Source organism: Musa acuminata, chromosome BXJ1-2 (assembly GCF_036884655.1).
Source record: "Musa acuminata AAA Group cultivar baxijiao chromosome BXJ1-2, Cavendish_Baxijiao_AAA, whole genome shotgun sequence".
Lineage (NCBI taxonomy): Eukaryota > Viridiplantae > Streptophyta > Magnoliopsida > Zingiberales > Musaceae > Musa > Musa acuminata.
In genome coordinates this window covers 32,671,558-32,693,158 of record NC_088328.1, presented here as the reverse complement: position 1 = coordinate 32,693,158, position 21,601 = coordinate 32,671,558, and the positions used below count along the sequence as shown (strand labels likewise).

Genomic DNA, 21,601 nt, shown 5'->3' with positions numbered 1-21,601 from the left:
CCAAACCCCTGTTTTCAGCCACTACCTACTACCCTCTATGAACAGGCAAAGTGAGGAAACAATGATATAAATCATTGGGCACAAAACCATGTTGATGATTCTTGTGTTGTGGTCCTATCCCATCCCAGATCAACAAAATCTTAGTAATGATTTATAGTCTCTGCACATGAACACAAGATAACTCCACACTTTTCTGCTTGAAAGATCAGTCTTTATGGCCAATGTGTTGGGCTATGTGTTCAGTTTTCCTAATCTTTTCCTACATATTACATGTGTTGCACATATAAGTTACTGGTCATCTTGAGGTCAATTATATTAGACACCAAGTCTTCAAGATAACACAGTAATAAAATATAGATGCATCCTTTTTTGTTTATCATTAAAGTAAAAGTGGATGCTTCCTCACAATAAAGTAAAATAAATTAGATGTTAGCAATCCAATCATCAAAACTGAGCATCACACAACTTGAGTTGCAGAAGCCAAGACAATAGGTAGGAATAGGCAGATGTATATATTACAACAGAACAAACACACAATAAATTTTTAGTTTGAGATCTCAAAACCTCAGCTTCCATAAGCTGAGACAGGATGCTATTTTCTTTAGCTCTCCCACCCATCATTAAACAGCCTTAATTAGAACAAATCACCATAGTTTTAAATCCACATAAAAGTGTCAACTTTACACTTGGAAAGTGTCCACTTGCAAAACATGGAATAATAATAATAATAATAATAATAATAATAATAAGAAATTTCTGGAAAGAAAGTGGAAATTGGAACTATTTTATGGACTGATGTAGTCATAAAGAATAGATGCATCCTCTTTTACTTAGTTTATATAGATGCTTGCAAACAAATAGCCAATCCTAAGCCTCACTCACAGCTTGAGGAGCAAAATACAGGAGGAGAAGAGAGGGATACAAAAAGACCAAATGAGAACTGTATCAGTGCTTTAGAATTTTAAGGAACATAATAATATGATAAACAATGGAGATGAGATGGTATGTTCTCTCATCATATTAAATCATAAAACACCATATAAGTAAATCATAAATGAGTACTTAACAACCACAGAACACCATTTTGTTAATTATACATAAATGCATCAATTTACTGTTATAAAGTGTTCAGTTGCCAAAAAAAAATAAATTCTTTTCTAAAAAAGAGCAAATTTGAGACTATAAATTGGCAGACTAGTCAGAAATTAATATTATCTATATAATTCGGTATGAACAATATATAATTATGAGAAATTGAGCAATTCCGATATAATATTGGTGTTAAGATAGTAACATATAATTCTTAATTTTTTTTAAGATTCAATATATACTAATTTATCGATACATGAAAGATCAAATCATATCGATTTTGATTGGGTAAGATATGAGTTTGATACCTGAAATTATAAAAACCTTTAGGAGAAAAAAAAATGATAAAGGATCAGATTTGTAGTTAAAGAAAAAGGCAATTGAAGAGGAAGAACAGTAATAATGGAGATATTGGATGCTGAGTGGGATTGAAGGTAAAAGGCAGAGACAGCCTCCCCTTTTCTTCTCCTCTTTCCAATTACCAGCAACGAAACCATGTAATGCTCCACAACACTCCAAACAAGGACTAAACTGAGACACTACATCACCCGAGCATGGTCAAACACTGAGCACAGTAATCCATTTGGTGCCGAGAGTTACACCATTGGCCCAAAGTGTTGCTCCCAAAGGCGAAGAGAATCAAATAACGCCACCCCGAGGCCACAAAGGAACTTGTGGCTCAGAATCCTCTTCGCCCTGCTCACGTGGCCTCCCCCGTCCTCTTCCTCCTCCTCCTCCTCCTCGTCTGTTAAACCCCGAGGCAGGTGAAGAGAGCACAAAGTTACAGAGGGAAGAGGCAGAGGCGAGGTGAAACAGAGCAGTAGAACAGGGCAGGAGATGTCAGAAAACAGAGACACCGCAATCAAGCTGTTCGGCAGGACGATCCCCCTGCAACGCTGCGGCAGCGGGGACGGCGGAGGAGACAACCAGAAGGTACTTCTTGTGGCTTGTCGTTGCAGGGAATAAGAAAGATTGGTTCTTTTTGCCTGCTGGTCTTTGCTTACTTGTCTCTGGGTTCAAAAGCTTCCTCTTTTCCTTTGTTTTTGAGCTGTTGGTACTTGCTTGTGAATTGTTGTGCTGCAGAGAACAAGAAAAATGGTTTCTTTTTTAGCTTTACGGTCTCTGGATTCAAAAGCTTGTTCTTTTCATCTATTCCGAAATGTAAGGTTTTGTTGTTGAGTCGTTGGTACTTCTTGTGGATTGTTCTGGTGCGGAGAACAAGAAAGATTGGCTCTTTTTGCCTTCCGGTCTATGCTTACCTGTTTCTGGATTCAAAAGCTTTCTCTTTTCCTTCATACCGAAATGTCAGGTTGCAAGAAATGCATGATGGTTTCTTGCGGACTGTTATGCTGCAGAGAACAAGAAAGATTGATTCTTTTTGCCTTCTGGTCTTTGATTACTTGTTTCTGGATTCAAAAGCTGGCTCTTTTCCTTCACACTGAAATGTCAGGCTGCAAGAAATGCATCCCGGTTTACTGTTGAGATGTTAATCACTGTTCATTTGTGCTGTGAAAGAGATCCTGAGTTCTCCTCTGTTTTAACTTGTTTCTCCTTGCAAATCTTCTATTTCTCAATTTCTTTCCTTTGATTTTTATTAGACCAAATTGTTGCTGTGATTGTGAGGTGGGGACATTGTTGTGAATGTTCCTTGGTGATAATGAATTCATTGGTGTTACACAGTATTTGTAATGTGCAAGAATCATCAGCTTATCTAGACAACTCCAGAAAGAACAATATTGCCTCCATACACTACTAATGAAAGCAAAGCAAACCCACCACTATTTATAGATTTGCGTTGGATTTCCAGCTTCAAATTTCTTCCTTTTGTCTTATATACTGTATTTTCTCTGACCACGAGAGAGTTAGAAATGGGAGAATTTAGCTCGTCTTCTTTCTTGGTGTACCAACTGTGATTGTCGGCTATGTCCACCTTAGCATCACCAATCGTTCTTTCTTGAAGTGCTTAGTTCATCGATTCTATCTTGAGATCGTATGAGGCAGCTGAAACCTATGGTTGGTGAGAAGAATTCACCCATTCTTTGCGTTTCGATCTCAGGATCTTCAAGTGGAAGATACTGCTGCTCGATCACAGGACAAGAATGAGTGTACTACATCGACGAGCGAGATGGATAAACCAGCTTCCGCAGATCAAGAGGATGCGTCGACCAAGAACTCGGTGGCGGAAGAACACTCGAAAGACAAGGCTGTGAAGAAGCCGGACAAGATCCTCCCTTGTCCTCGGTGCAAAAGCTTGGACACCAAGTTCTGCTACTACAACAACTACAACGTCAACCAGCCGAGGCACTTCTGCAAGAACTGCCAAAGGTATTGGACCGCCGGTGGCACCATGAGGAACGTCCCCGTTGGAGCTGGTCGACGCAAGAGCAAGAGCACGTCTCACTTCCGGCACATCGCCGTGTCGGAGTCCTCCCTCCAGTCCGTTCGATGTAATGCACGTGAATCAGTTCGTTACCCTCCGAAGCCAAATGGCACGGTACTCAGCTTTGGCACGGATGCGCCGGCGAAGGCAAAACCGCTACCTTCGTCTGAGACATCCATGCTTAGTCCGAACGAAAATGGTGGCCAGAATTATCAGGGATCAGCTGCTCCAATTCCATGTTTCGGTGGATCCCCCTGGCCGTATCCTTGGACACCAGCCGCTCCTCTCAGCTTTCCGATCCCGTTCTATCCTGCTGCGGCTTATTGGAGTTGCGCTGTTCCATCCGGAGCTTGGAGCGTTCCATGGCTGTCCCCCTTAGCTTCCTCTCACCCAGCGGCAGCACCCAATACTGGCAACTTAGGCAAGCACACGAGGGATGGAAGCAATCTGAACAATAGCAGTCTACGGACGGAAGAAGACGGCGGTTTGGCTCCGACGACGCTGAGGATTGATGACCCTGAAGAAGCTGCAAGGAGCTCCATATGGACCATGGTGGGCGTCAAGCGCAGCAAGAACAATGCGGTTAGCAATGGAGGGCTTCTCAGGGCCTTCCATCCGAAGGTAGACGTCAAGAACCATGTGCTGGTGGCACCATCACTGCTGCATGCCAACCCTGCTGCGCTGTCTCGATCTCTGAACTTCCATGAGACCTCTTAGAGAAGCAAATCGAGCAACTGCAATTTTGCAGAGTAGAAGGAAGATGGTGAAGAGGAACTCAGGAGTGCGTCCTTGCTGATGTAACACTAGAAATTAGTAATCTTGGCTTAGATATGGTGGCTTGGTGAGTCTTCTGCATGTGAAAATAGATCTGTAGTGAGAGGGATGTCTGTTTGTACATAAATAAGTGTTGGAACTCGATTGAAGAGAATGATAGTGAGTAACCTTTTGCTTAGATTCTGCATCGGCTTCCTTCGGAGCTACACCTTCTTCTGATTCCTGGATCTACTTAGACAAGCATAAAAGTTTAGCGGATTGAAGTAGGACCAAAAGCTCAGATACCAGCAGAAATGTCCACATTGGCTAGGCTTGTTGGGTCGTGCGGAAGGTGGGGAAAAGGCAGGGTGGGTGAAAGAAACATCTGCTTGCAGATGTGCTCGCAATAATACAAGGCACTACCGAATGGGGTGAGGAAAAGGATGAGAAGAAGACATGGAAAAAGGAGATGGAAGTTCTCGTTTGGCCCACCTCGTGTCCCACCGAGGAGAGAACTGGATTCCTGCCACAAACAGCCAAGCATCCTACCAACAACTGAAGGAGGCAAAAAAAGAGAGGAGGGAGGGAGATGATAATGGAGAGAGATCTTTTTCTTTCTTTTCTTTGCTTACAGTAACAGGTGAAAACGAAGCAATCCTTCGAACATATACTGACCTTTTTGTTCTATAAAGATTATTCTGTAACACAAAGGGAATCTGGAATTCTTTATGACGCACGATCAAACTCACGCTGTCATCCTCTCGGAACACATGAATTCACTCCATTTAGATCGAATGTTAATAGACACATCTATCGATCACACTGATTTCTCCTAAACGTAGCACCTCCTCCTCTTTCGACTTCTTTCGGTGGAAGGTAGAGAAGCATTTGCGGTCGAAGGGTTGAGCTCTGCCGTGTGATTTCCACTCAAATGTGTCATTTTGGAGTCTGGCCAACATCCGACTATCTTGCTTAACGTTTGACCTCAGGTTGAGAGTTTTCTCAACATCCTACAGTCGATCACGTTGGAAGAGAAGCAATAGATGGGGAGAAATGTGCCTTTCAGCATCGTGCTGGTGAGCACCAAAGCACTAACTTCTGTCATCTCCTCTGTCATACAAATTGTAGGTGGGATATAAAGAAGCCATACATGAAGTTGACTCCATGATTCATCAAAACAGGTGAAATGAAAGATCAGAAAAGAAAGAAAAAAAGATTAAAAGGCAAGAAGGAATGTTCAGTATATGGCAGTGTTTTGCTTCATGCACTGTTAGCAATCAAATCTTTTGTGGCAGAAGATTTCAGGATGGTTTACATGGACTGGTGTCTGAATCCACCTCTGAAACAGGGCCACTGTCAGGTCATGCCTTCCCTGTACAAGCCTACGATTAGACTTTTTAGGTCACTAAACAGAGACATCAGCTTCTTTGACTTCATGAGGTTGCATTTAGAATTTTGTGCATCCCCCTCTGTCATCATCTGATTGGAAGTTTCATGTGTGATCGAGGCACTCAGCCTCAAAAGTAGACCACTTTGGCAAAGCATGAGTGCACTTTCCTATCAAAGCTAGGAAAAAGTTGCAAGCATGGCCCAAGTGACCTCTCCATGGCTGCTGGTGGAAGGGAGCTTGAGAAGATAGACCATGACCAAGGGGAATAAAGACCATATAATAGAGAAAGAGCTCTTGCTTTTTGATGCTTGCTCTTCTTATCAGTGAGGTGAGCATACAAACAAAAGACAGAATGCAAAGGATGGCCTGATTGTATTATAAGAATCTATAGTAAGTCTCATCCTAATTTTATGCTGTACAGTAAGATGTTGTCCAGTATTTATTTACATGTGCTACTCTATCTGTACATTTGAAGTGATTGAATTAGAATAATTTAAAAATAGAAGTTGATTTTTCTTGGAATTTGGAATGCAAATCTGCAAATTATTGTATTGATCCAATTGAAATCAATGAGTTGGATAATTCCAAGAGAAAATGCTGTGGAAGAATTGCTGAGAATATGTCATCCAAAACAACTAAGAATAAAGGTAGGAAAAGCATGAGGGAACCTAGGACAAGTTAAGATATCCAAGGAAATGGAACATTCCATACAAAAGAAGGTGAGCACCAATGAGCAAAAGCAGTTCAAGTGATCAAGATGTGGTGGGGAGTTAATTCAAAGTTGATTCATCAGGTAATAAGAAAAGCACAATTTTCCCACTCTCTTCTTTATCTGTAGATTTGATGATCTCAAGGCAGACAAAAGGCAGTGACTGGAGAAGAGGCATAAAACCAACCCACAGGAGAATGTGGAAAAAGGAACACAAGAATTCACTGACATTTATGTGACATCAAAACCACAAGAGAACATGTTTCCTCCTGTAACTCTCCTCTGATATTTATGTGTTCTAGCTGAAGTCAATCCATTTTTCTAGTGCTCGTATGACCTCCCAGATAAAAAGAAATGAAAAGGAATCATGTCAACTTCCAATAAGTGCTGGACACATTAATAATTGTCACTCTCAAATTGATGTCTTTGTTCTGTAGTCAACAGCACCACTGGTGTCTGGGCCACTACAGGAGGTTTGACTGCTGTTTTTGGCCAATTACAACATGGGAATTCAATGATTGCTGTCAGGATTAAAGATAACAAATGATCAGAGTAACAATGTCACATCTCTAAAAAAATCACTTTGTAAATAAGTTTTCATGATCAAGAAATCTCAGAAGAGAAATGAAAGATGGATAGAGATATTCTCCTCTTGAGGTCATGACAAGTATGTGAATGCATGTTTGTGATGGCAAGAATACTGCCTTGGAAAACCAGCAGCAGTTGCTTGTTTCAGAGGCCAAAAAGCTACATTTTAATGGTCCCAAAAAGAATGTTTCACATTGAAGAAGCCACTGACTTGTTTGTCCTCCTCCTCCCAGCTCAGTTGACCATATGTTATGGCAGCAAAAAAATTCTTGCCAAACCACCATTAACAAAGCATGCCAAACTGCTAACCATGAATAGAAATTACCTTTGACTAACATAATGTTTGGTTTAAGGGCATGATCTTGATCTGTGATGGAGGTTTGTCATGTCTTGTTCTAGGCCACATGGGAGTGTCAATTACTAGTCTTCCATCCCTATCCACCATTAGACACTGTGATAATAAGTATAGAGGGAGGAGTTGGAGGGAGATTCCTGTTTGATATGCATCCCAGTCAGACATCATGGTGGTGAGGAGGTCTTGGTTCTTCACAATCTTCATCATCTCAGCTCTTCTCTCACTCTCCATGTCCCAAGGTACACCTCCTCTGATTTATTCTCCCCCTTGTTTATTTGTGGGAAAGGCTTGCAACTGATCCCTGCTTGCTTGCTTGTTCTTGATTGGTGTCAAGGGTATGGAAGAAGAACCATTCTTGCGAGGTCTTCAGCAGCTGTGAAGTCTCCATCTGAACATGAGGTGAGTCTTCTTGTTCTTTGTTTGCCTCTCTCTCTCTCTCTCTCTCTCTCTCTTTCTCTCTTCAATTGGGCCATTTATTTAACAGGATTATGTCAGTAAAGTTGTTCTTGGTGATTGTTGTTTCAGGAAGGGATATGGGAAGTCAGGGAGATGGTGGAGACAACCATGGACTACAAGGAACCTGGAGCTAACACCAACCCTAGAAGTGGCTTGTCACCCCCACCCCCAACTTAAAGACCTTCTTAGCCTACCTCTAAAGCATTACTGTTTGTTGAGAAGTATGTCACTGTGAATTGTGTGCCCTTTGGTTCCCTATAGCTTGCAGTGTTTATGTAGCAGAAAAGTGTCGTTATTGTTGAGGAGACTTGGTGATGTAAATTTATTTATGTTGAATCAAAGCATTTAAAGTTTATTAGCATACATATGATATGGAATTTGTGGAGGAGGAGGGCATTAAGAAGATGAGCTGCATATTTCAAACAACTCCATACAGGTGTGTGTTCAATCAGAGAGGAATCTACACACAATAAGATATATTGTTGGTTTTCTTCTTCTTCTTCTTCTTCTTCTCTGTGACGAGGTTGTGGCTGTCACACATTCCTTGATGGAATTAGTGGTTCTGAGAACTGCAATGATTGCAAGAAAAATATCTTATGCTTGGATGGACTGTGTGCTAAGAAGCACTGGCAGCTCTGCAATGATACAGAACAAAAGGAAAGAAAGAAGAAAAGCTCGAATCAACATGGTGCAAAAGACAGATTGCTCGATTGCTACAGGTTCTGATACTGAGTTGTTCATCACCTTTATGATCTGAACAAGCAAAAGAGATTTGTTCTAATGCTTGAGAATGTCAAATTAGATGAAACAAATCTGAAAAGCTTTTGTGTGATTTATTCTGCTCTATTGGTTCTCTCACATGAGTGTGGTTTGGCAGACATGAAAAATCATGAGGAAGCTCTGTCCTAAAAGTCAACAGGAGCAACAATGTCAAACGGACAAGTCAAATAAATTTTGGCAAGATTTAGAACACTTCCATGATTGCTGTGTTTACAAACATATTATGCTTGTCCTTATCAAAAATTAAGTGCACCACCTGAAAAGAATTCAACCATCAAATCATTTCATGTTGAAACCGCATCGAATGATGCTTCTGATAAGATCAGTGTAAGTGTTACCAAGTTATGGGTAGATCTAATCTCCATGAACCAGTAAACTCCTACATTAGAGAGAGAGAGAGAGAGAGAGAGAGAGAGAGAGAGAGAGAGAGAGAAGTAAATCTGTCAATTTCCTCGGTAGATATTGTGTGATAGAAGGTTTGATGCTTTGTGATCTGTGTTATCTGATAGGACGATGACGATAGGAAGAAGATCCAACCGAATTCGGATTCGGGTTCATTTCCAGATTTATCTTAAGCGGATACGGATTCAGCTGAGGCTGGAAGATTTTTGACTACCGGATACAAATATGGGTTGGGTCTGAAGTGCTCCTTGAGAAACGGATCCGGATCCATTTGTCCGTGCCCTAAATCCCTCGAGTCCGCATCGGTCGACGGCGTTGGAATCTCTCGAGGTCGCCTGCGATAGCTCGATCCACAAGTGCCACCATCACTCCGCTGTCCGGTAAGCGATCCACAAGTGCTTGTTCATTTGATGCTCTGGCTCTTGGATCTTTGTGGTTTCGATTTCTCAGTTTCGTGAAATTAACGAAGAGAGAAACCAAAACAGGATCTTTCTGGCAAAATCTTGGAAAAGATCTAATCGTTAGTCATTAAGAGTCCGATGATGCTGATTCAAGCAAGATTATTGAAAGAACCTCATGACATTTTATGTTTAGGATTCTAATTCGTTTCTCCCTTTTGGCTTGTGTCATTTCTCTTTCCTATATAAACAGGAATCTTTTGGGCAAAATCTTGGAGAAGTTCTGAACTTATTAAGATTTGAGTGATGCTAATTTTAGGAAGATTATTACAAGACTCTCATGGCATGTTTTATCCAAAATTCTTGTTTAAAAAGGGGTTGTTTGGCAGAAACTTGGAAAAGATCTCATATTTAGTTATTAAGATTCTTTAAGGAGATCACAAGACCCTCTTGACATTTTATTTTCAAGATTTTTTAATGTGATGTCGTGTCATTTTATCTTGTCTATCTCTTTTTGAATTCAGAAACACTCATTTTCAGTTTATTGATGGAGGAATCTTGGGTTCCAATTAACAACAATATCTTAGTCGTGATGCAGCTCGGGAGTCCTCAACTAGCTGCTCGTTTATGATTTAGAGGAAGGAAAGAGATTTTTTGTTGGAATCGTGCATCTGAGAATGACTTTAGCTCAAGCTAGAAATGTCGTTCTGCCCTGCATGAAGCTTCTCAGGATGTCGGCTGTGCCTATTCTAGAGCAACTACATCTGGAGGAAAGGTTGCTCAGGACATCGGTTGATAATTGGTGCATTGTTAATGATAGGACAAATCGTCCTACTATAGTCATGGGAGTATCTGGGTAAGAACTCATTTAGAAATACATTTGTTTTGTGTTTCTGTGTTCCTTTGATTTTTCAGGGTCATCTATAACTGTTTATATTCTCTCTTCATGCATGATTTGGGTATCCAAAGATTGTATTTGGGGCTATTGATTAAAGTCTGACCATGAGCATGAAACTATACCACTAGGAGGCCTTCAGAACTTATTGAACTGAAGTCTGTGCTTCGTGATCAAATTCCTGTAATTAAAAGATTTACCGGAGGAGGCACTGTTATTGTTGATGATGGAACAGTCTTTATCTCTTTCATTTGCAATAAGAATGCTATCCCGGGGCTTCAACCATATCCTCACCCTATCATGTCATGGACTGGCCAACTTTACAGTGAGGTGCTTCGAGGATTTGGTGACTTCCATCTCCGTGAAAACGGTATGTAGGAAGGAACAATTTATGCTACTTCCTTACATGCTCAGCAATATTTGGTATCTACATTGTCTTCATGTGTATGCTTTTCTTTCTCTTTTTCTTGGTTTGTTATTCTGCTGTGTTACATCTGCTTGACCCACACTTCAAAAATTATTCCACATCCACCCTACTTATATTTGGATGGATCATGTTATTTTTAATAAAGTGGACTTATCATTGTAAGATGGATAGTGATACCTCTGCTGTGAGGTAAGTAGATTTTGACCAACTTTATGAGTGGTCTCTTTCTGATGTTTGTAGACTCTGTTCCAATCATAGGTGAGTAGATATATCTCAACATCTAAAGTTATTAATCATCCTGCGATTAGAGAGATAAGAAATGGATTTAAGTTTTTATAGCATTTGAGCTACCAGCATGAATAATGGCAACATGGTCCTTGACTCATTGTGCCCAGACCCATGGGTTTTTTTTCTTCTCAGATTCTGACCCTGTTTTCTTCCTTAAATTCATTGTATTTATTTTGTCTCAGCTAAACCATAAGTAAAAACTGATAATTGTTTTTTTTTTATCTAAGCTAGACCATAAGTAAACTCTGATATATAGTGCTTGATGGCATCGCAAAAGTCATGGAAACATCTCTCTGGTACTTGCTATTATATTTGAGGATCTTTTTGTATTGAAAAAACTTCTGATATATGATACTTACAGTTTCCGAAAAGTCATCAAACTGAAAACAGTCTTACTTGTCTTGTTTATGACTGCAAAGCATCATGTTTTGTCAGGTTTTGCTATCATTTAAGATGGCATTCCTTTATCCTCATTTTCAGATTATGCATTTAATAGCCACAAGTTTGGTGGAAATGCTCAGTCCATAATTAAAGAGCGATGGATTCATCATACGTCATTTCTATGGGATTATGATATAAAGAATATGGAATACCTAAAGCTTCCCACCCGTGCTCCAAAATATCGATCGGTATAACCTATTGACAGTCTTTTAATATTTCTTGTAATTGTAATAATTCTTCTGACAGCCACTGGGATTCTCCTTTTCATTAAGTTGATGGATACTTTTTTTGTTTTGGCATCATTTCAAGAGTGATTAGAATATCATGTCGGAAGAAGATATGTTTTGACTTATTCTGTTAAAATAATTGTTTGACTCAGTCAGCATCACACTAACTGCATGTACAAGTTTGATGATGAGATGCTCTCAACTTTAGTTGATACCAATGCTGACTTGATCAGCTAAGTGATGTGTTACACTGTGAACCCTTTGTTCTTCTAACTTGCTGTGTGCACTTTGACGCTCATCCCTTAAGGTTACGCCATTTGGTAAAAGGATCACATTTCCATTCAGTTATTAATCATCATATAAATGGCTGTGTTATTTTAGCTCCAATATTTTAAATTTTCTGATTCTTTTTTCCCTTTGATAGGCATCTATATTTCTGTTGATTCCTATTAGAATTTTATTATTGTGTTTTTTTAATTTTCTTTTTGTCAGTGATAATTATTGTCTTTTGTAGCTATTGAAGCTCGGATCCATGTATCAAATGTAAATTATATTATAAACCGCTAGCAATTTTTATATTTGAATATAGCAACAGATAGATGATATGGTTATCTGAATGTTAATAACTCTAAAAAGTCGATATTTTCTTTATCAGGCACGACCTCATGTCGATTTCTTATGTCGGATGAAAGAGTATGTGCCATCCAAATCAACATTTATTGAAAGAACAATCAAATCTCTCGGAAGTTACTTCTTAGTTAAACCTTTTGATTTGGATGACATTACAACTGAACCTCCCTGCACCCTGCCGCATTCCACCAAGCTGTTGTCAAGACAGGAGCTGGAGGATGCATATTCATCACAGTGTGAGAATTTGTGATAGCTGACTTTCTGCTTGTGATCAGGATCAGATACTGTTTACTCAGTTTCATTGCTACATGAGACATTAAATTCAGATTAAAAGGCATTCATTTCTTCTGGGATAATATTTGTCGTATAAAATGTTGCATTTCCTTCTTCGGGAAGTTAAATACATGCCTTCTTGTTTTGACTTGTATCTCCTGTTTCGACATGTGGCAGTGCAGGCCTGATTTCAGGCTTGCATCAATGGAAACATTTGAGACATTATTATTGATTGAAATAAACTAGTGTTTCAAATTAAGGCTAGTTTCGTTGGGTCCTGACGATTGATATTATTATCTGGATGATTACTTTTAAAGACTCTTGTGCTTGTATGGTGCACATGTTGTTTACAATTTTTCATTTTATATCAAATGATCAATGAGTTCTGCCATGAATTCCTCCATGTCCTCTGTCATTTGAAGTCATGCCAGACTCCTGTGTCTCTCTCAGTTTGGCTTGTATCATATCAAATCTCTTCCTGTGCTCATTATTCTCTTTTAGGTTCTTTGTTCCCAAGGATCTTTCTCTGAGATGGAACACCAGCTGCACAACAAAGTTACTTCAGGTAAATGTCTTTTCATGTGTACTTGTGTTTTTCCCTTTTTCAGCTACTCCCATGATCTTGGATATTTAATGTGGATAGAATTACTCCTTACTGGAAACTCTGGAGAATACTAGGATATAATTGCTGCAAAAGAACAAACAAAAAACATGTTTGCTTTATAATTTATTTGGAAATATATCAATGGCCACACATTATCTGAACACCTGAAGATAAACTATATGGCACAAACACTGAACTTATGGTTTTGGTATTATTGTTTCCATAACCAGTGAGTTACATTGGTCATATCTAACAGTAACATCCACATTAAATCTAATTTAAACATGACAAATGAACTGAAAATAACGGACTCCCATCTCTGATTTTGATTCAAGTTTCTCATGTTTGCTCGTAAGCATACAGTCCACAACACACAAGAAGAGACATGCATCGTAAAAATTGTTAAAGCAGGAGTGTGGAAAAGGTGAAAAATAGACAGATGAGAAGAAGAAAATAGTATGCCACCCAACAAAGCAATTACTGTAGACAGAAACATCTGGCAGTATGATAGTTTCGGACAGCTCAGGAGCATGTGTTTGCAGCTTTGAACTAGCTAAGCTATTCACTACCAAAAAAGTCTGATGTGTGTGCACTTTTTGAACTAGTTAGTCACTATTGTAAGTCCCAATGATTGTACTCTCAGTTTGGTGGATGTACATCATTTTCCAAGCCTCCTTTTCTCTCTTGGCATCATTATTTAGTTCAAGATTAGCTCAATAAATATCAAACAAAATTTATGAAAGGATAAGTTTAGTTTGGCTTGTCTAACATTCATTGAAACACTGTATCATTGGATATAAGAATATACTGTCATTGTTAAGATGCTTGGTGTGCCATAGGAAGTTAGGGGTTTAAGCTCCACTGCGATTAATCTTGCCTATCACATTAAATTGATAGTAAAATCATGTGATTGATCTCATTTTCACTATCTATAACATATTAATCAAAGAAGTAAAATTATGTCTGATCTATTTAAGCAAACAATTGAACTATCTGACATAATTTTCTGTTTTTTTTACTTCTGTTGTTTTTTTTGGGGCCTGCAAACCAAAGACTACTTCATATAAGGAGTGCAGGAAAACAGGGATCTGCTTTTTCTCATCTTCTGTTGTTGTTGTTTTTGCTCCTCAACTAGTAATTTCAATGCATTCACTGCAGAAGACAGCTGGGATCTGCTTTTTCTCTTGTCAAAGATATAGTCTGTCCTAACCAGGAATCTTGTTTAATGTTTCTGCAAGGACTGCTCACAGTAGCCAACATCAACCTATTGCTTCTCTGAGCTCATCAAATCAGTACTGGACACAACAACAACATTGTGTCCAACTGAGGAAAGAAGAGTTGTTTACTTCATGGAAGAGTGAGAAGGATCACAGACAGCACATTAACTTCCCATCCAGTGTTGAACAGTTTTATAGGAAGTGATGATAACATAATGTGGAAATAAAGTAGTGATTGCAGATTACTTGTGCCTTCTACAAGATCTCATAAATCTGAAACATGTTGGGACATCAAGATGTGAAGCAATCCCCACTCACTGTTCAAGTACCTTCAATTCCCAGTTCACCAACCATCCTGTCCTCTCATCTCTGAGAACTACAGTTTGTAGCAGAATGGATACCTCAGAATCCCCAACACATCACAACCGGGAAGTAATGGTTCATATTTATCAGAAGATTAAAGCATCACATGGTCAATAAAGCTCTGTGACCAACCAATGATGGATATGGTGATGGATTCTTACCGAACTTACTGTTGTTTCCTTTCATCTTCTTCCCCGACTGTTCTTGCTCTTCTTGCTTCAATCCAAGGCACAAATAGCATGGCATAACAAGCATCATTAATCTGCCATATAACTTCACTTGCATAAATGACATGATACAAGCAGTGGTGACGATGAGTCACAGAGAAGAAGCCTTCTCTTCAGATGCGCCTCAGGAGAAATGAGAGGTAGAATGCCACCACTTTCTGACTACTCCCTAAGAAGGCGAGCAGCTTCTTAAGCTGTGTCTTCTCCTCTAAGAACAGCAAGCCATTGATATAAGGCTTCCACACAGACTCTAACACCATGAAAGGCCAAGGTAAAATAAGCCCTTTTAATCTTCATCCATCACTCTATGCTTAGAATTATGGGTTACTCTCTAACGTGAAGCACGTCACATGTGCTTCTCAGTGGAATTGGCCACCGCTGAAGGTTTGTCCGAAGGACCAGGTTGCAGCAGCCACGTCGTAGGAGACGACGGAGCGGCCGTCGCTGGTGGTGACCTTGAAGGAGAGGGACTGGCCGTCGAGGAAGGCGTTGCTCTGCCAGTTCTGGCCCCAGTTCCTGGACATGGACTGCCACCCCGTCCTGGCTCCCCTGACGGCCACCGCATGCACGTCGCCTGCTCCTCCGACGTTGGTGATGAGCACCAGGTTGAAGTAGGAGTGGCCGTTGACGGTGAACCTGATGCCGCCTCTCTTCCTGCAGGGGACCCTGACATCGCGGAACCAGAAGAAACGACATGAGGGCGGAAGGCAGAAGAAAAAGGAAGGAAGACGCAAGCTGGTCGCCTACCTGCGGTATGCAACCGGCACGATTCCAGCTCTGTACTGAGCGATGCGGAGGAACACGGGCTGAGATAGGTCGAAGTGCTGCAGGGGGGGATTACACCACCCACCGGCGTCGTTTGGGAGGGCGCTGTTGGGTGGGCAGAAGTTGGTGGCGGTGACCACAACGGATCCTCGCAAACAATTCCGGCGGTCTTTCACGCACACAATCTGGTAGCAAGCTCCACAGCTGAGGCCGTCGCCGAAGAGGGCAGTGCTCAGAGCTGCGGTGTTGGTTCCATACCCTTGGCTGTACAAGTTGCCATAGCCACAAGCTCCTCCTGCAAATGCCAACAGTCGCCATTCATCAGATTCGCGTGTTATTACGCTACAGCTTCGCGAGCATAAAAGACTGTTCCGCAGTCACACCCATCGTCCCTGACGCATCACTTCCTCCGTAGAAGGTGGCATGTGCTCTGCTCCACCGTCCTCTTCCTCCGTACCCCTCCCCAGCAGAGAGCAGCGAGGCAAAAGCAACCAAAACCAGCTCAAGCAGCGCCATTCCCCCCCGCACGACGAGAGGAGAGGTTGGATCTGTGCGAGGAGGCAGGGAGGGAGCGGTGTGGGCATAAATAGAGGTTGGTTTCACCCTGCGTTACGATGCTGACGACGACAAAGCACTGTCGTTCGGTACAAACCAGCCTTTTTGGTCTCAGGAAAGTTGTTCTTAGCATCAAAACGTGTGGTCTTTTGGGGTGTTTCCCTGAGAGTGAAACTGAAACCACTCTTCGATCCATCCAAAGAATATGATCATTGCTGTCAGTGTTGGAGAGGCAAAAGATATTAAGAGCCACGTGCATGGACCCTTCGTGCTCCGACCCTTCCACCAAGCAAAACCCTACTCCATCTTTCATCCGGATCACAGCCCCGCGAGTTCACGGTGACATGCATCTGCAGACCCGCACTCGGGGAGTCGGATCGCATGTGACAATAAATACGTCAAGCCAACTGTGAGATTTCAGTGTCATCCCACAGCTGGTATCTCTTGTTTCTGCAACATTGTCGTGTGGCATTCATTGGATTCCATGTGTTGAGAGAAGCAGCCTCCACTGCAATTGTAGGTGTAACCACTGCATTAGATACTCCCACATGAAATCCCACAACATCTTGATCTCTGCTGATTCAGAAAAGAGGGAACATCTCGGCTGGAAACTTTGTTCTTTCTTTCTCTGTCACTTGTCACAAAAATGTCAGAAAACAAAAATCATATCTTGCGAAGCTTTTCTCCTTTGTGCAGAGTGGAAAGATTTACTCGTGCAGCACTAGAATTTGAGGAGAGAAGAAGAAGAAGAAGAAGAAGAAGAAGAAGAAGAAGAAGAAGATATGGTGCAGCTAAAATCCAAATGATTTGGTGCCTCACATTGCTCTTCCCCACTCCTAGATAAAAAGGACAAAAAATTGAATGTAAAGGACAAAGATAACATGAAAAATATCAGGATCTAAGATTAGCATGTCAGGCATGCATGCAGCACATGTGTTTACATGTACCACCAAAGAAGAAAAAAACAAATCATAAACCCTTCTCTCAGCTGATGATGAATTTTGCAGAATATCATATTAATTATCTGCAGAAGATCAATTGTCAACAGGGAAAAGTTTAATGATAGTTTTCCTAGTGGTGTGTGAGCTTAAAAATCTTAAATCCATTGAAAAAGCTGTGTGTTTGGAGGAAAAATTTAATGATACTTTTTAACTGTCGATAACCAGCTTTCTTCCTTTTGGAACCTTTAATTGATGCTTCTCCGACCACCCCTCCCTTTTCTTTTCTGCATCTTTACATCACATCTGTTGCCAGGATTAATCCTCCTGCTTCTGAGTCCGAATCATACTAGAATTTAGCTGTTCGAGTTTAGCCCCATTTCACCTCCCAAACCATAGGAGGACTCTCTTGAGATCAACTTGCTCAACCTGCCTTACTGTGTTGTTACTGCCTGTAGTCTTATTTCGATGTGACTGGGAGAAGTAACAGAGTGAAACGAGAGGCATTCGAGATGCTCTGTCGGTGCAATTCTGGTCTCGAGTCCCGATCAACCACCACAGGTTTTTGATTTGAGGTTACAGTCATCTACACCCAACCGGTGGTTGCAGAACCGTGCTCGGAACATTCTTACAGGATCCTTCGTGTCTCCTAAAGCATGTTTAAGACACGGAAAGCTTCCGTGTTGACGACAAGGTTCTGCCATGCTTCGATGTGGAGGAGGACATCAAAGCGATGGAAGAACTCGCCGGAGTGTTCTGCGAGCAGTCTTGGTTGGTCTGCAACAACGAAGCCTCGAGACAGCAAGAATAAGGATTTGATTCCTTGGGAGAGACGCAGAGGGCCGTTCTTTAGCAGACCGCGGTTGACGCTACATGTATCTCTTTGACGGATATGGTGGGCCATCACCCTCCAAAGCCGGAGATCATGAGTTAGGTTCGGCGTCCTCGGGCAATTGTGGTCGAACCAAACCAGCTCCATCGATTGGTTCGTTTCACGGGTTCAACGCTCTGCGCCTATCACTAAACCGAACCGAAACCCAACCCAATCCGGTCCAGTATCTTCGTCGTGTGGGGTTCGGGTGTGAACCCGCTTCAAATTGCAGGCAGTTCGCAGGAGCCCTTCGCACAGTCCATTTCGTCAGTGCCGCCGCCGAGAGGGAGTGGAGAGCCCAGACGTGGCCGGGGGCGCGGTGCGTCGGCGAGCGAGCGAGCGAGCGCACGCGAGAGGTAGACTCGTAGGAGGTAGAGATGGCTACGAACCCGTCGACGTACGCTCTGTCTCAGAGCTCGGACAGCAAGCAGCGGCTGCAGCAAAGGCGGAGACTGTTCCAGGAGACCGAATGGACTCGATCGGATGGGCGCAGCTTCCATCAGTGCAGACCTGCGTGTTCGTGTTCTCGACTCCTTACGGTTATTGTTAAACAATGACCGATTAGCTTTATGATTCGCCCGCGAGATGTTTGATGTTTTGCCCGTAAAACATCTTAGTTGTAGTATCATAACCGTGGAGTGGGAGCTTCATTAGGAATTGGTTTTTTGTCGTGCAGTTCTCAGGACAGGTGCTGCGAATGCTGCCTCTGGATCTGCTTATGCAGAATTTGGAGCGACCAAGGTCATTGTGTCTGTGTAAGTAAATTCCGCTCGTGCTAAGAATGTGAGCTTTCTGAGAAAACGTTTTCATGAATTATCTTTCGTCTTTGTTTGATATTATTAATGTTGTACGGTATAACTCTCTGTAGGAAGTAAGCATTTTGCGAATGATAAATCTGTACATAATGCCTTCATGGTCCTTTTTCTATCATCCACACTTAAAATTATCAATCCTGGTTCTCTCCTCTTTAACTAGAAAAATGAACTGACAAATGTTTTTGAGGTATGTACTTCAAAAGTTTTGTCACTTTTTAGGTTACCAATTTGGATCATTTTCTAAACATGTATGGTGCCTACCGTGTCAATGTAACTCCTCAAGGAATGGATACGAGGGACAATTTAAACTTTAACTAAAACTAATTTTAACATTCGTTGTTGTTCATACAAGATAATATTGAATTGTTACTGTAAAAAAAAAGATATTTGATCATCTAAACAGAATGAATGGAGCCTTTTCTGATTGATTTCCTTAATCATTGTTAATTAATGGTTTATATGAGGCCATGTTGCTTTTTAATTCCACTTAAGCTGTGCAAGTATGTTTGCATTGTCTTGAAACTGGTGCAAAATTTTCAATTAATAGTCTTTTGAACGTAATTCTATGTGTGATTGGCTTTCTTTCCATGATCCTGCTGAGCGCTGTTGATAATTATTTTCTTCAGGTTTGGTCCAAGAGAGAGTAAGAAAGCTATGATGTATAGCGGTACTGGAAGATTGAACTGCAATGTCAGCTACACAACTTTTTCAACTCCAGTTCGTGGACAGGTTTTTGCCATCCTGATCTATGCATTCTGATTCTGTGACGGACTGAATATCATCTTACGATCATGTGAACAAATCAATGTGCAGGGATCAGACCACAAAGAGTACTCGTCGATGCTTCATAAAGCATTGGAGGGAGCCATAATTCTAGAAACATTCCCAAAGACTACAGTCGATGTTTTTGCATTGGTTCTGGAATCTGGTGGTGGTGAGTATCTAACTCCAATTTACTTTTGTGTCTTATTTATGTATACATTTTGTGGTTAAAGTTGTCCAATCATGTCAAAATTTTCATTCCTTGTGATTCCACTTTTTCTATTCTGAAAGAATGTTGGTAGTTGAGGAATCAATATGTCAATATTTGAACCAAAGCGATGGATAAGGATTGCCTAGCAGTGGTGTTTCTTCTGTATGCTTAAATAAATCTGTGGGACCTTTTAAAGTTGTATAGTCGGTTGAATTAGAAGAACTAATTGTCATATGTTCAGGCATCGCAGAAGAATATAGAAAAAAACTATTCTTCACTTACGTATCTCTAGCACAAGGTGTCTTTTGGTTTATAAAACTTTTGGGTGGTTATGTTATCATGTTCTTTGATTTGTTTTTCAATATTATCATGAAAAGCATGTTCCCTTTGCTCTGGGAACCAAACAATTAGTTTTCTTCCTACTTTTCTTTAATCAGATTTTCGTAATGCTGTGCTTTTAAACATCTTCTTACATGCTTCAACGTATTGGCAGAGGGCTATGTGCTACCATATTTATCGGTTTCCTCATAATTTTTTTTTGTAGGAGATCTTCCAGTGATCGTAACTTGTGCCAGTCTTGCACTGGCAGATGCTGGAATTATGATGTATGACCTCGTTGCATCAGTTTCTGTGGTATGTTTATTTCTTTTACACATTGAGACAACCAAGAGAGACTGTGTAAATCAAATACTTCAAATTTCATGCTCATTTTCATCATTTCTTGTGTGCCGTACAATCATCACGTTGTACTTTGAGGTTAGAGTGCATACACATTTTGATCTAGGTAGGCATAGTTTTTAAGTCTCTCATGCAATATGCATTTGTGTTAATTCCTTATTATTAAGCATTCAGTTTTATATATAATCAATTCTTCGGCTAAGGTTGATACAGGCGGTCATTTATTTGAAGACCTAATAATCGTCATTTCCTTCGTCATTAAATTCAATATTGCCATAATTATAAGTCCCACCAGGGGTCTTTTACATGTGGAACCATGAAGAACCGTAGTCTTCTTCTCTACAAGAGCAGAATTATGGTACATGAACAAGAACCATAGTCTTCTTCTCTCCAAGAGTAGAATTATGGTACATGAACGTGTTAAATTATTCTAATCATGGATACCGTTGAGCTTCTATCTATCCTCTACATATTTTTAGATACACTTGTCATTGCTTCATCAACCTTTACATTAAATCCAATGCTTCTGATAGTTGATCTTGATTTACTTGGTGTCTCTTCTCCATAGTCTTGTTTTGGGAGAAATCTTGTCATTGACCCGACATCGGAAGAGGAAGCCTGTCAAGATGGAACCCTCATGATTACATGCATGCCCGCCCGAAACGAGGTCACGCAGCTTATGCTCACAGGCGAGTGGACAACTGCCAAAATTAACGAGGTAATTATATGCTTAGAAGGGGAAAAAGTTGTTCTCAATTATTTCAACCAAATTAACACATTGTCCTGTCCCATAAACAGGCAATGGAGCTTTGTCTTGATGCCTGCTCTAAGCTTGCTGAGATCATGAGGTCATGCCTAAAGGAAGCTGCTTCTGGGTAGAGCTAATACTTTGAAGTCTTCTCTAGCTGTTCATACAGTGTAACTTGACCCGACTCGGAAATTATTTTACAGAACTTGTGAGACTGATAGAAGTTCATGACAGATTTTTTTCCCATCCCATTTATTTAGCTTGAAAATTGTGCTCCTGTGAATTACTGGATTGAAATATATTCAATTAATTTACTTCATGTAGCAAGTGATCATTGAACTTTCTTAATTGGAAACTAAAATCTAC

The 21,601-nt window shown here is 40.8% G+C and overlaps 4 protein-coding genes and 1 long non-coding RNA gene across 8 annotated transcripts; 3 read left to right on the top strand and 2 right to left on the bottom strand.

Annotated features, from left to right (window-relative positions):
* Nucleotides 1-1,738: 1,738 nt before the first annotated feature.
* LOC135610686 (cyclic dof factor 1-like) lies at nucleotides 1,739-4,421 on the top strand. The gene is made up of 2 exons (XM_065105506.1): nucleotides 1,739-2,022; nucleotides 3,146-4,421. Exons 1-2 carry the CDS (start codon nucleotides 1,927-1,929, stop codon nucleotides 4,184-4,186), a joined length of 1,137 nt encoding a protein of 378 aa, XP_064961578.1. The 5' UTR covers nucleotides 1,739-1,926; the 3' UTR covers nucleotides 4,187-4,421.
* LOC135610692 (uncharacterized) lies at nucleotides 3,297-5,400 on the bottom strand. The gene is made up of 2 exons (XR_010486284.1): nucleotides 4,412-5,400; nucleotides 3,297-4,319 (listed from the first exon to the last, which is right to left on the bottom strand). It is a non-coding gene; the product is annotated as an uncharacterized LOC135610692 (long non-coding RNA).
* A 3,736-nt stretch (nucleotides 5,401-9,136) lies between these two features.
* LOC103976726 (uncharacterized) lies at nucleotides 9,137-12,740 on the top strand. 4 transcript variants are annotated; one of them, XM_009392030.3, is made up of 5 exons: nucleotides 9,137-9,282; nucleotides 9,899-10,156; nucleotides 10,327-10,565; nucleotides 11,391-11,539; nucleotides 12,234-12,740. In XM_009392030.3, the coding sequence occupies exons 2-5, from the start codon at nucleotides 9,978-9,980 to the stop codon at nucleotides 12,456-12,458; spliced, it is 792 nt and encodes a 263-aa protein (XP_009390305.2). In that variant the 5' UTR covers nucleotides 9,137-9,282; nucleotides 9,899-9,977; the 3' UTR covers nucleotides 12,459-12,740. The 4 variants fall into 4 exon arrangements, 3 of the variants coding, with proteins under 3 accessions (XP_009390305.2, XP_009390307.2, XP_009390306.2); XM_009392032.3 differs by having other exon boundaries at nucleotides 9,154-9,282; nucleotides 9,888-10,156; XM_009392031.3 differs by having other exon boundaries at nucleotides 9,163-9,282; nucleotides 9,841-10,156.
* A 2,167-nt stretch (nucleotides 12,741-14,907) lies between these two features.
* LOC135610670 (expansin-A1-like) lies at nucleotides 14,908-16,938 on the bottom strand. Its single transcript, XM_065105470.1, has 3 exons — nucleotides 16,041-16,938; nucleotides 15,640-15,952; nucleotides 14,908-15,558 (listed from the first exon to the last, which is right to left on the bottom strand). The coding sequence occupies exons 1-3, from the start codon at nucleotides 16,171-16,173 to the stop codon at nucleotides 15,252-15,254; spliced, it is 753 nt and encodes a 250-aa protein (XP_064961542.1). The 5' UTR covers nucleotides 16,174-16,938; the 3' UTR covers nucleotides 14,908-15,251.
* A 1,318-nt stretch (nucleotides 16,939-18,256) lies between these two features.
* Nucleotides 18,257-21,554, top strand: LOC135610665 (exosome complex component RRP41-like). The gene is made up of 7 exons (XM_065105459.1): nucleotides 18,257-18,537; nucleotides 18,698-18,776; nucleotides 19,463-19,565; nucleotides 19,650-19,770; nucleotides 20,354-20,442; nucleotides 21,056-21,205; nucleotides 21,286-21,554. Exons 1-7 carry the CDS (start codon nucleotides 18,399-18,401, stop codon nucleotides 21,364-21,366), a joined length of 762 nt encoding a protein of 253 aa, XP_064961531.1. The 5' UTR covers nucleotides 18,257-18,398; the 3' UTR covers nucleotides 21,367-21,554.
* Nucleotides 21,555-21,601: the final 47 nt, after the last annotated feature.

Coding starts and splice junctions, on each gene's coding strand:
- LOC135610665 (XM_065105459.1), top strand. CDS start 18,399: ATGGCTACGAACCCGTCGACGTACGCTCTGTCTCAGAGCTCGGACAGC. Junction 19,566..19,649: donor CAACTCCAGTTCGTGGACAG/GTTTTTGCCATC, acceptor ATCAATGTGCAG/GGATCAGACCACAAAGAGTA. Junction 21,206..21,285: donor CAACTGCCAAAATTAACGAG/GTAATTATATGC, acceptor TCCCATAAACAG/GCAATGGAGCTTTGTCTTGA.
- LOC103976726 (XM_009392030.3), top strand. CDS start 9,978: ATGACTTTAGCTCAAGCTAGAAATGTCGTTCTGCCCTGCATGAAGCTT. Junction 10,157..10,326: donor ATAGTCATGGGAGTATCTGG/GTAAGAACTCAT, acceptor CTATACCACTAG/GAGGCCTTCAGAACTTATTG. Junction 11,540..12,233: donor GTGCTCCAAAATATCGATCG/GTATAACCTATT, acceptor TTTCTTTATCAG/GCACGACCTCATGTCGATTT.
- LOC135610670 (XM_065105470.1), bottom strand. CDS start 16,173: ATGGCGCTGCTTGAGCTGGTTTTGGTTGCTTTTGCCTCGCTGCTCTCT. Junction 15,953..16,040: donor TGATGCGTCAGGGACGATGG/GTGTGACTGCGG, acceptor TGGCATTTGCAG/GAGGAGCTTGTGGCTATGGC. Junction 15,559..15,639: donor GTGCCGGTTGCATACCGCAG/GTAGGCGACCAG, acceptor CCGCGATGTCAG/GGTCCCCTGCAGGAAGAGAG.
- LOC135610686 (XM_065105506.1), top strand. CDS start 1,927: ATGTCAGAAAACAGAGACACCGCAATCAAGCTGTTCGGCAGGACGATC. Junction 2,023..3,145: donor GCGGAGGAGACAACCAGAAG/GTACTTCTTGTG, acceptor TTTCGATCTCAG/GATCTTCAAGTGGAAGATAC.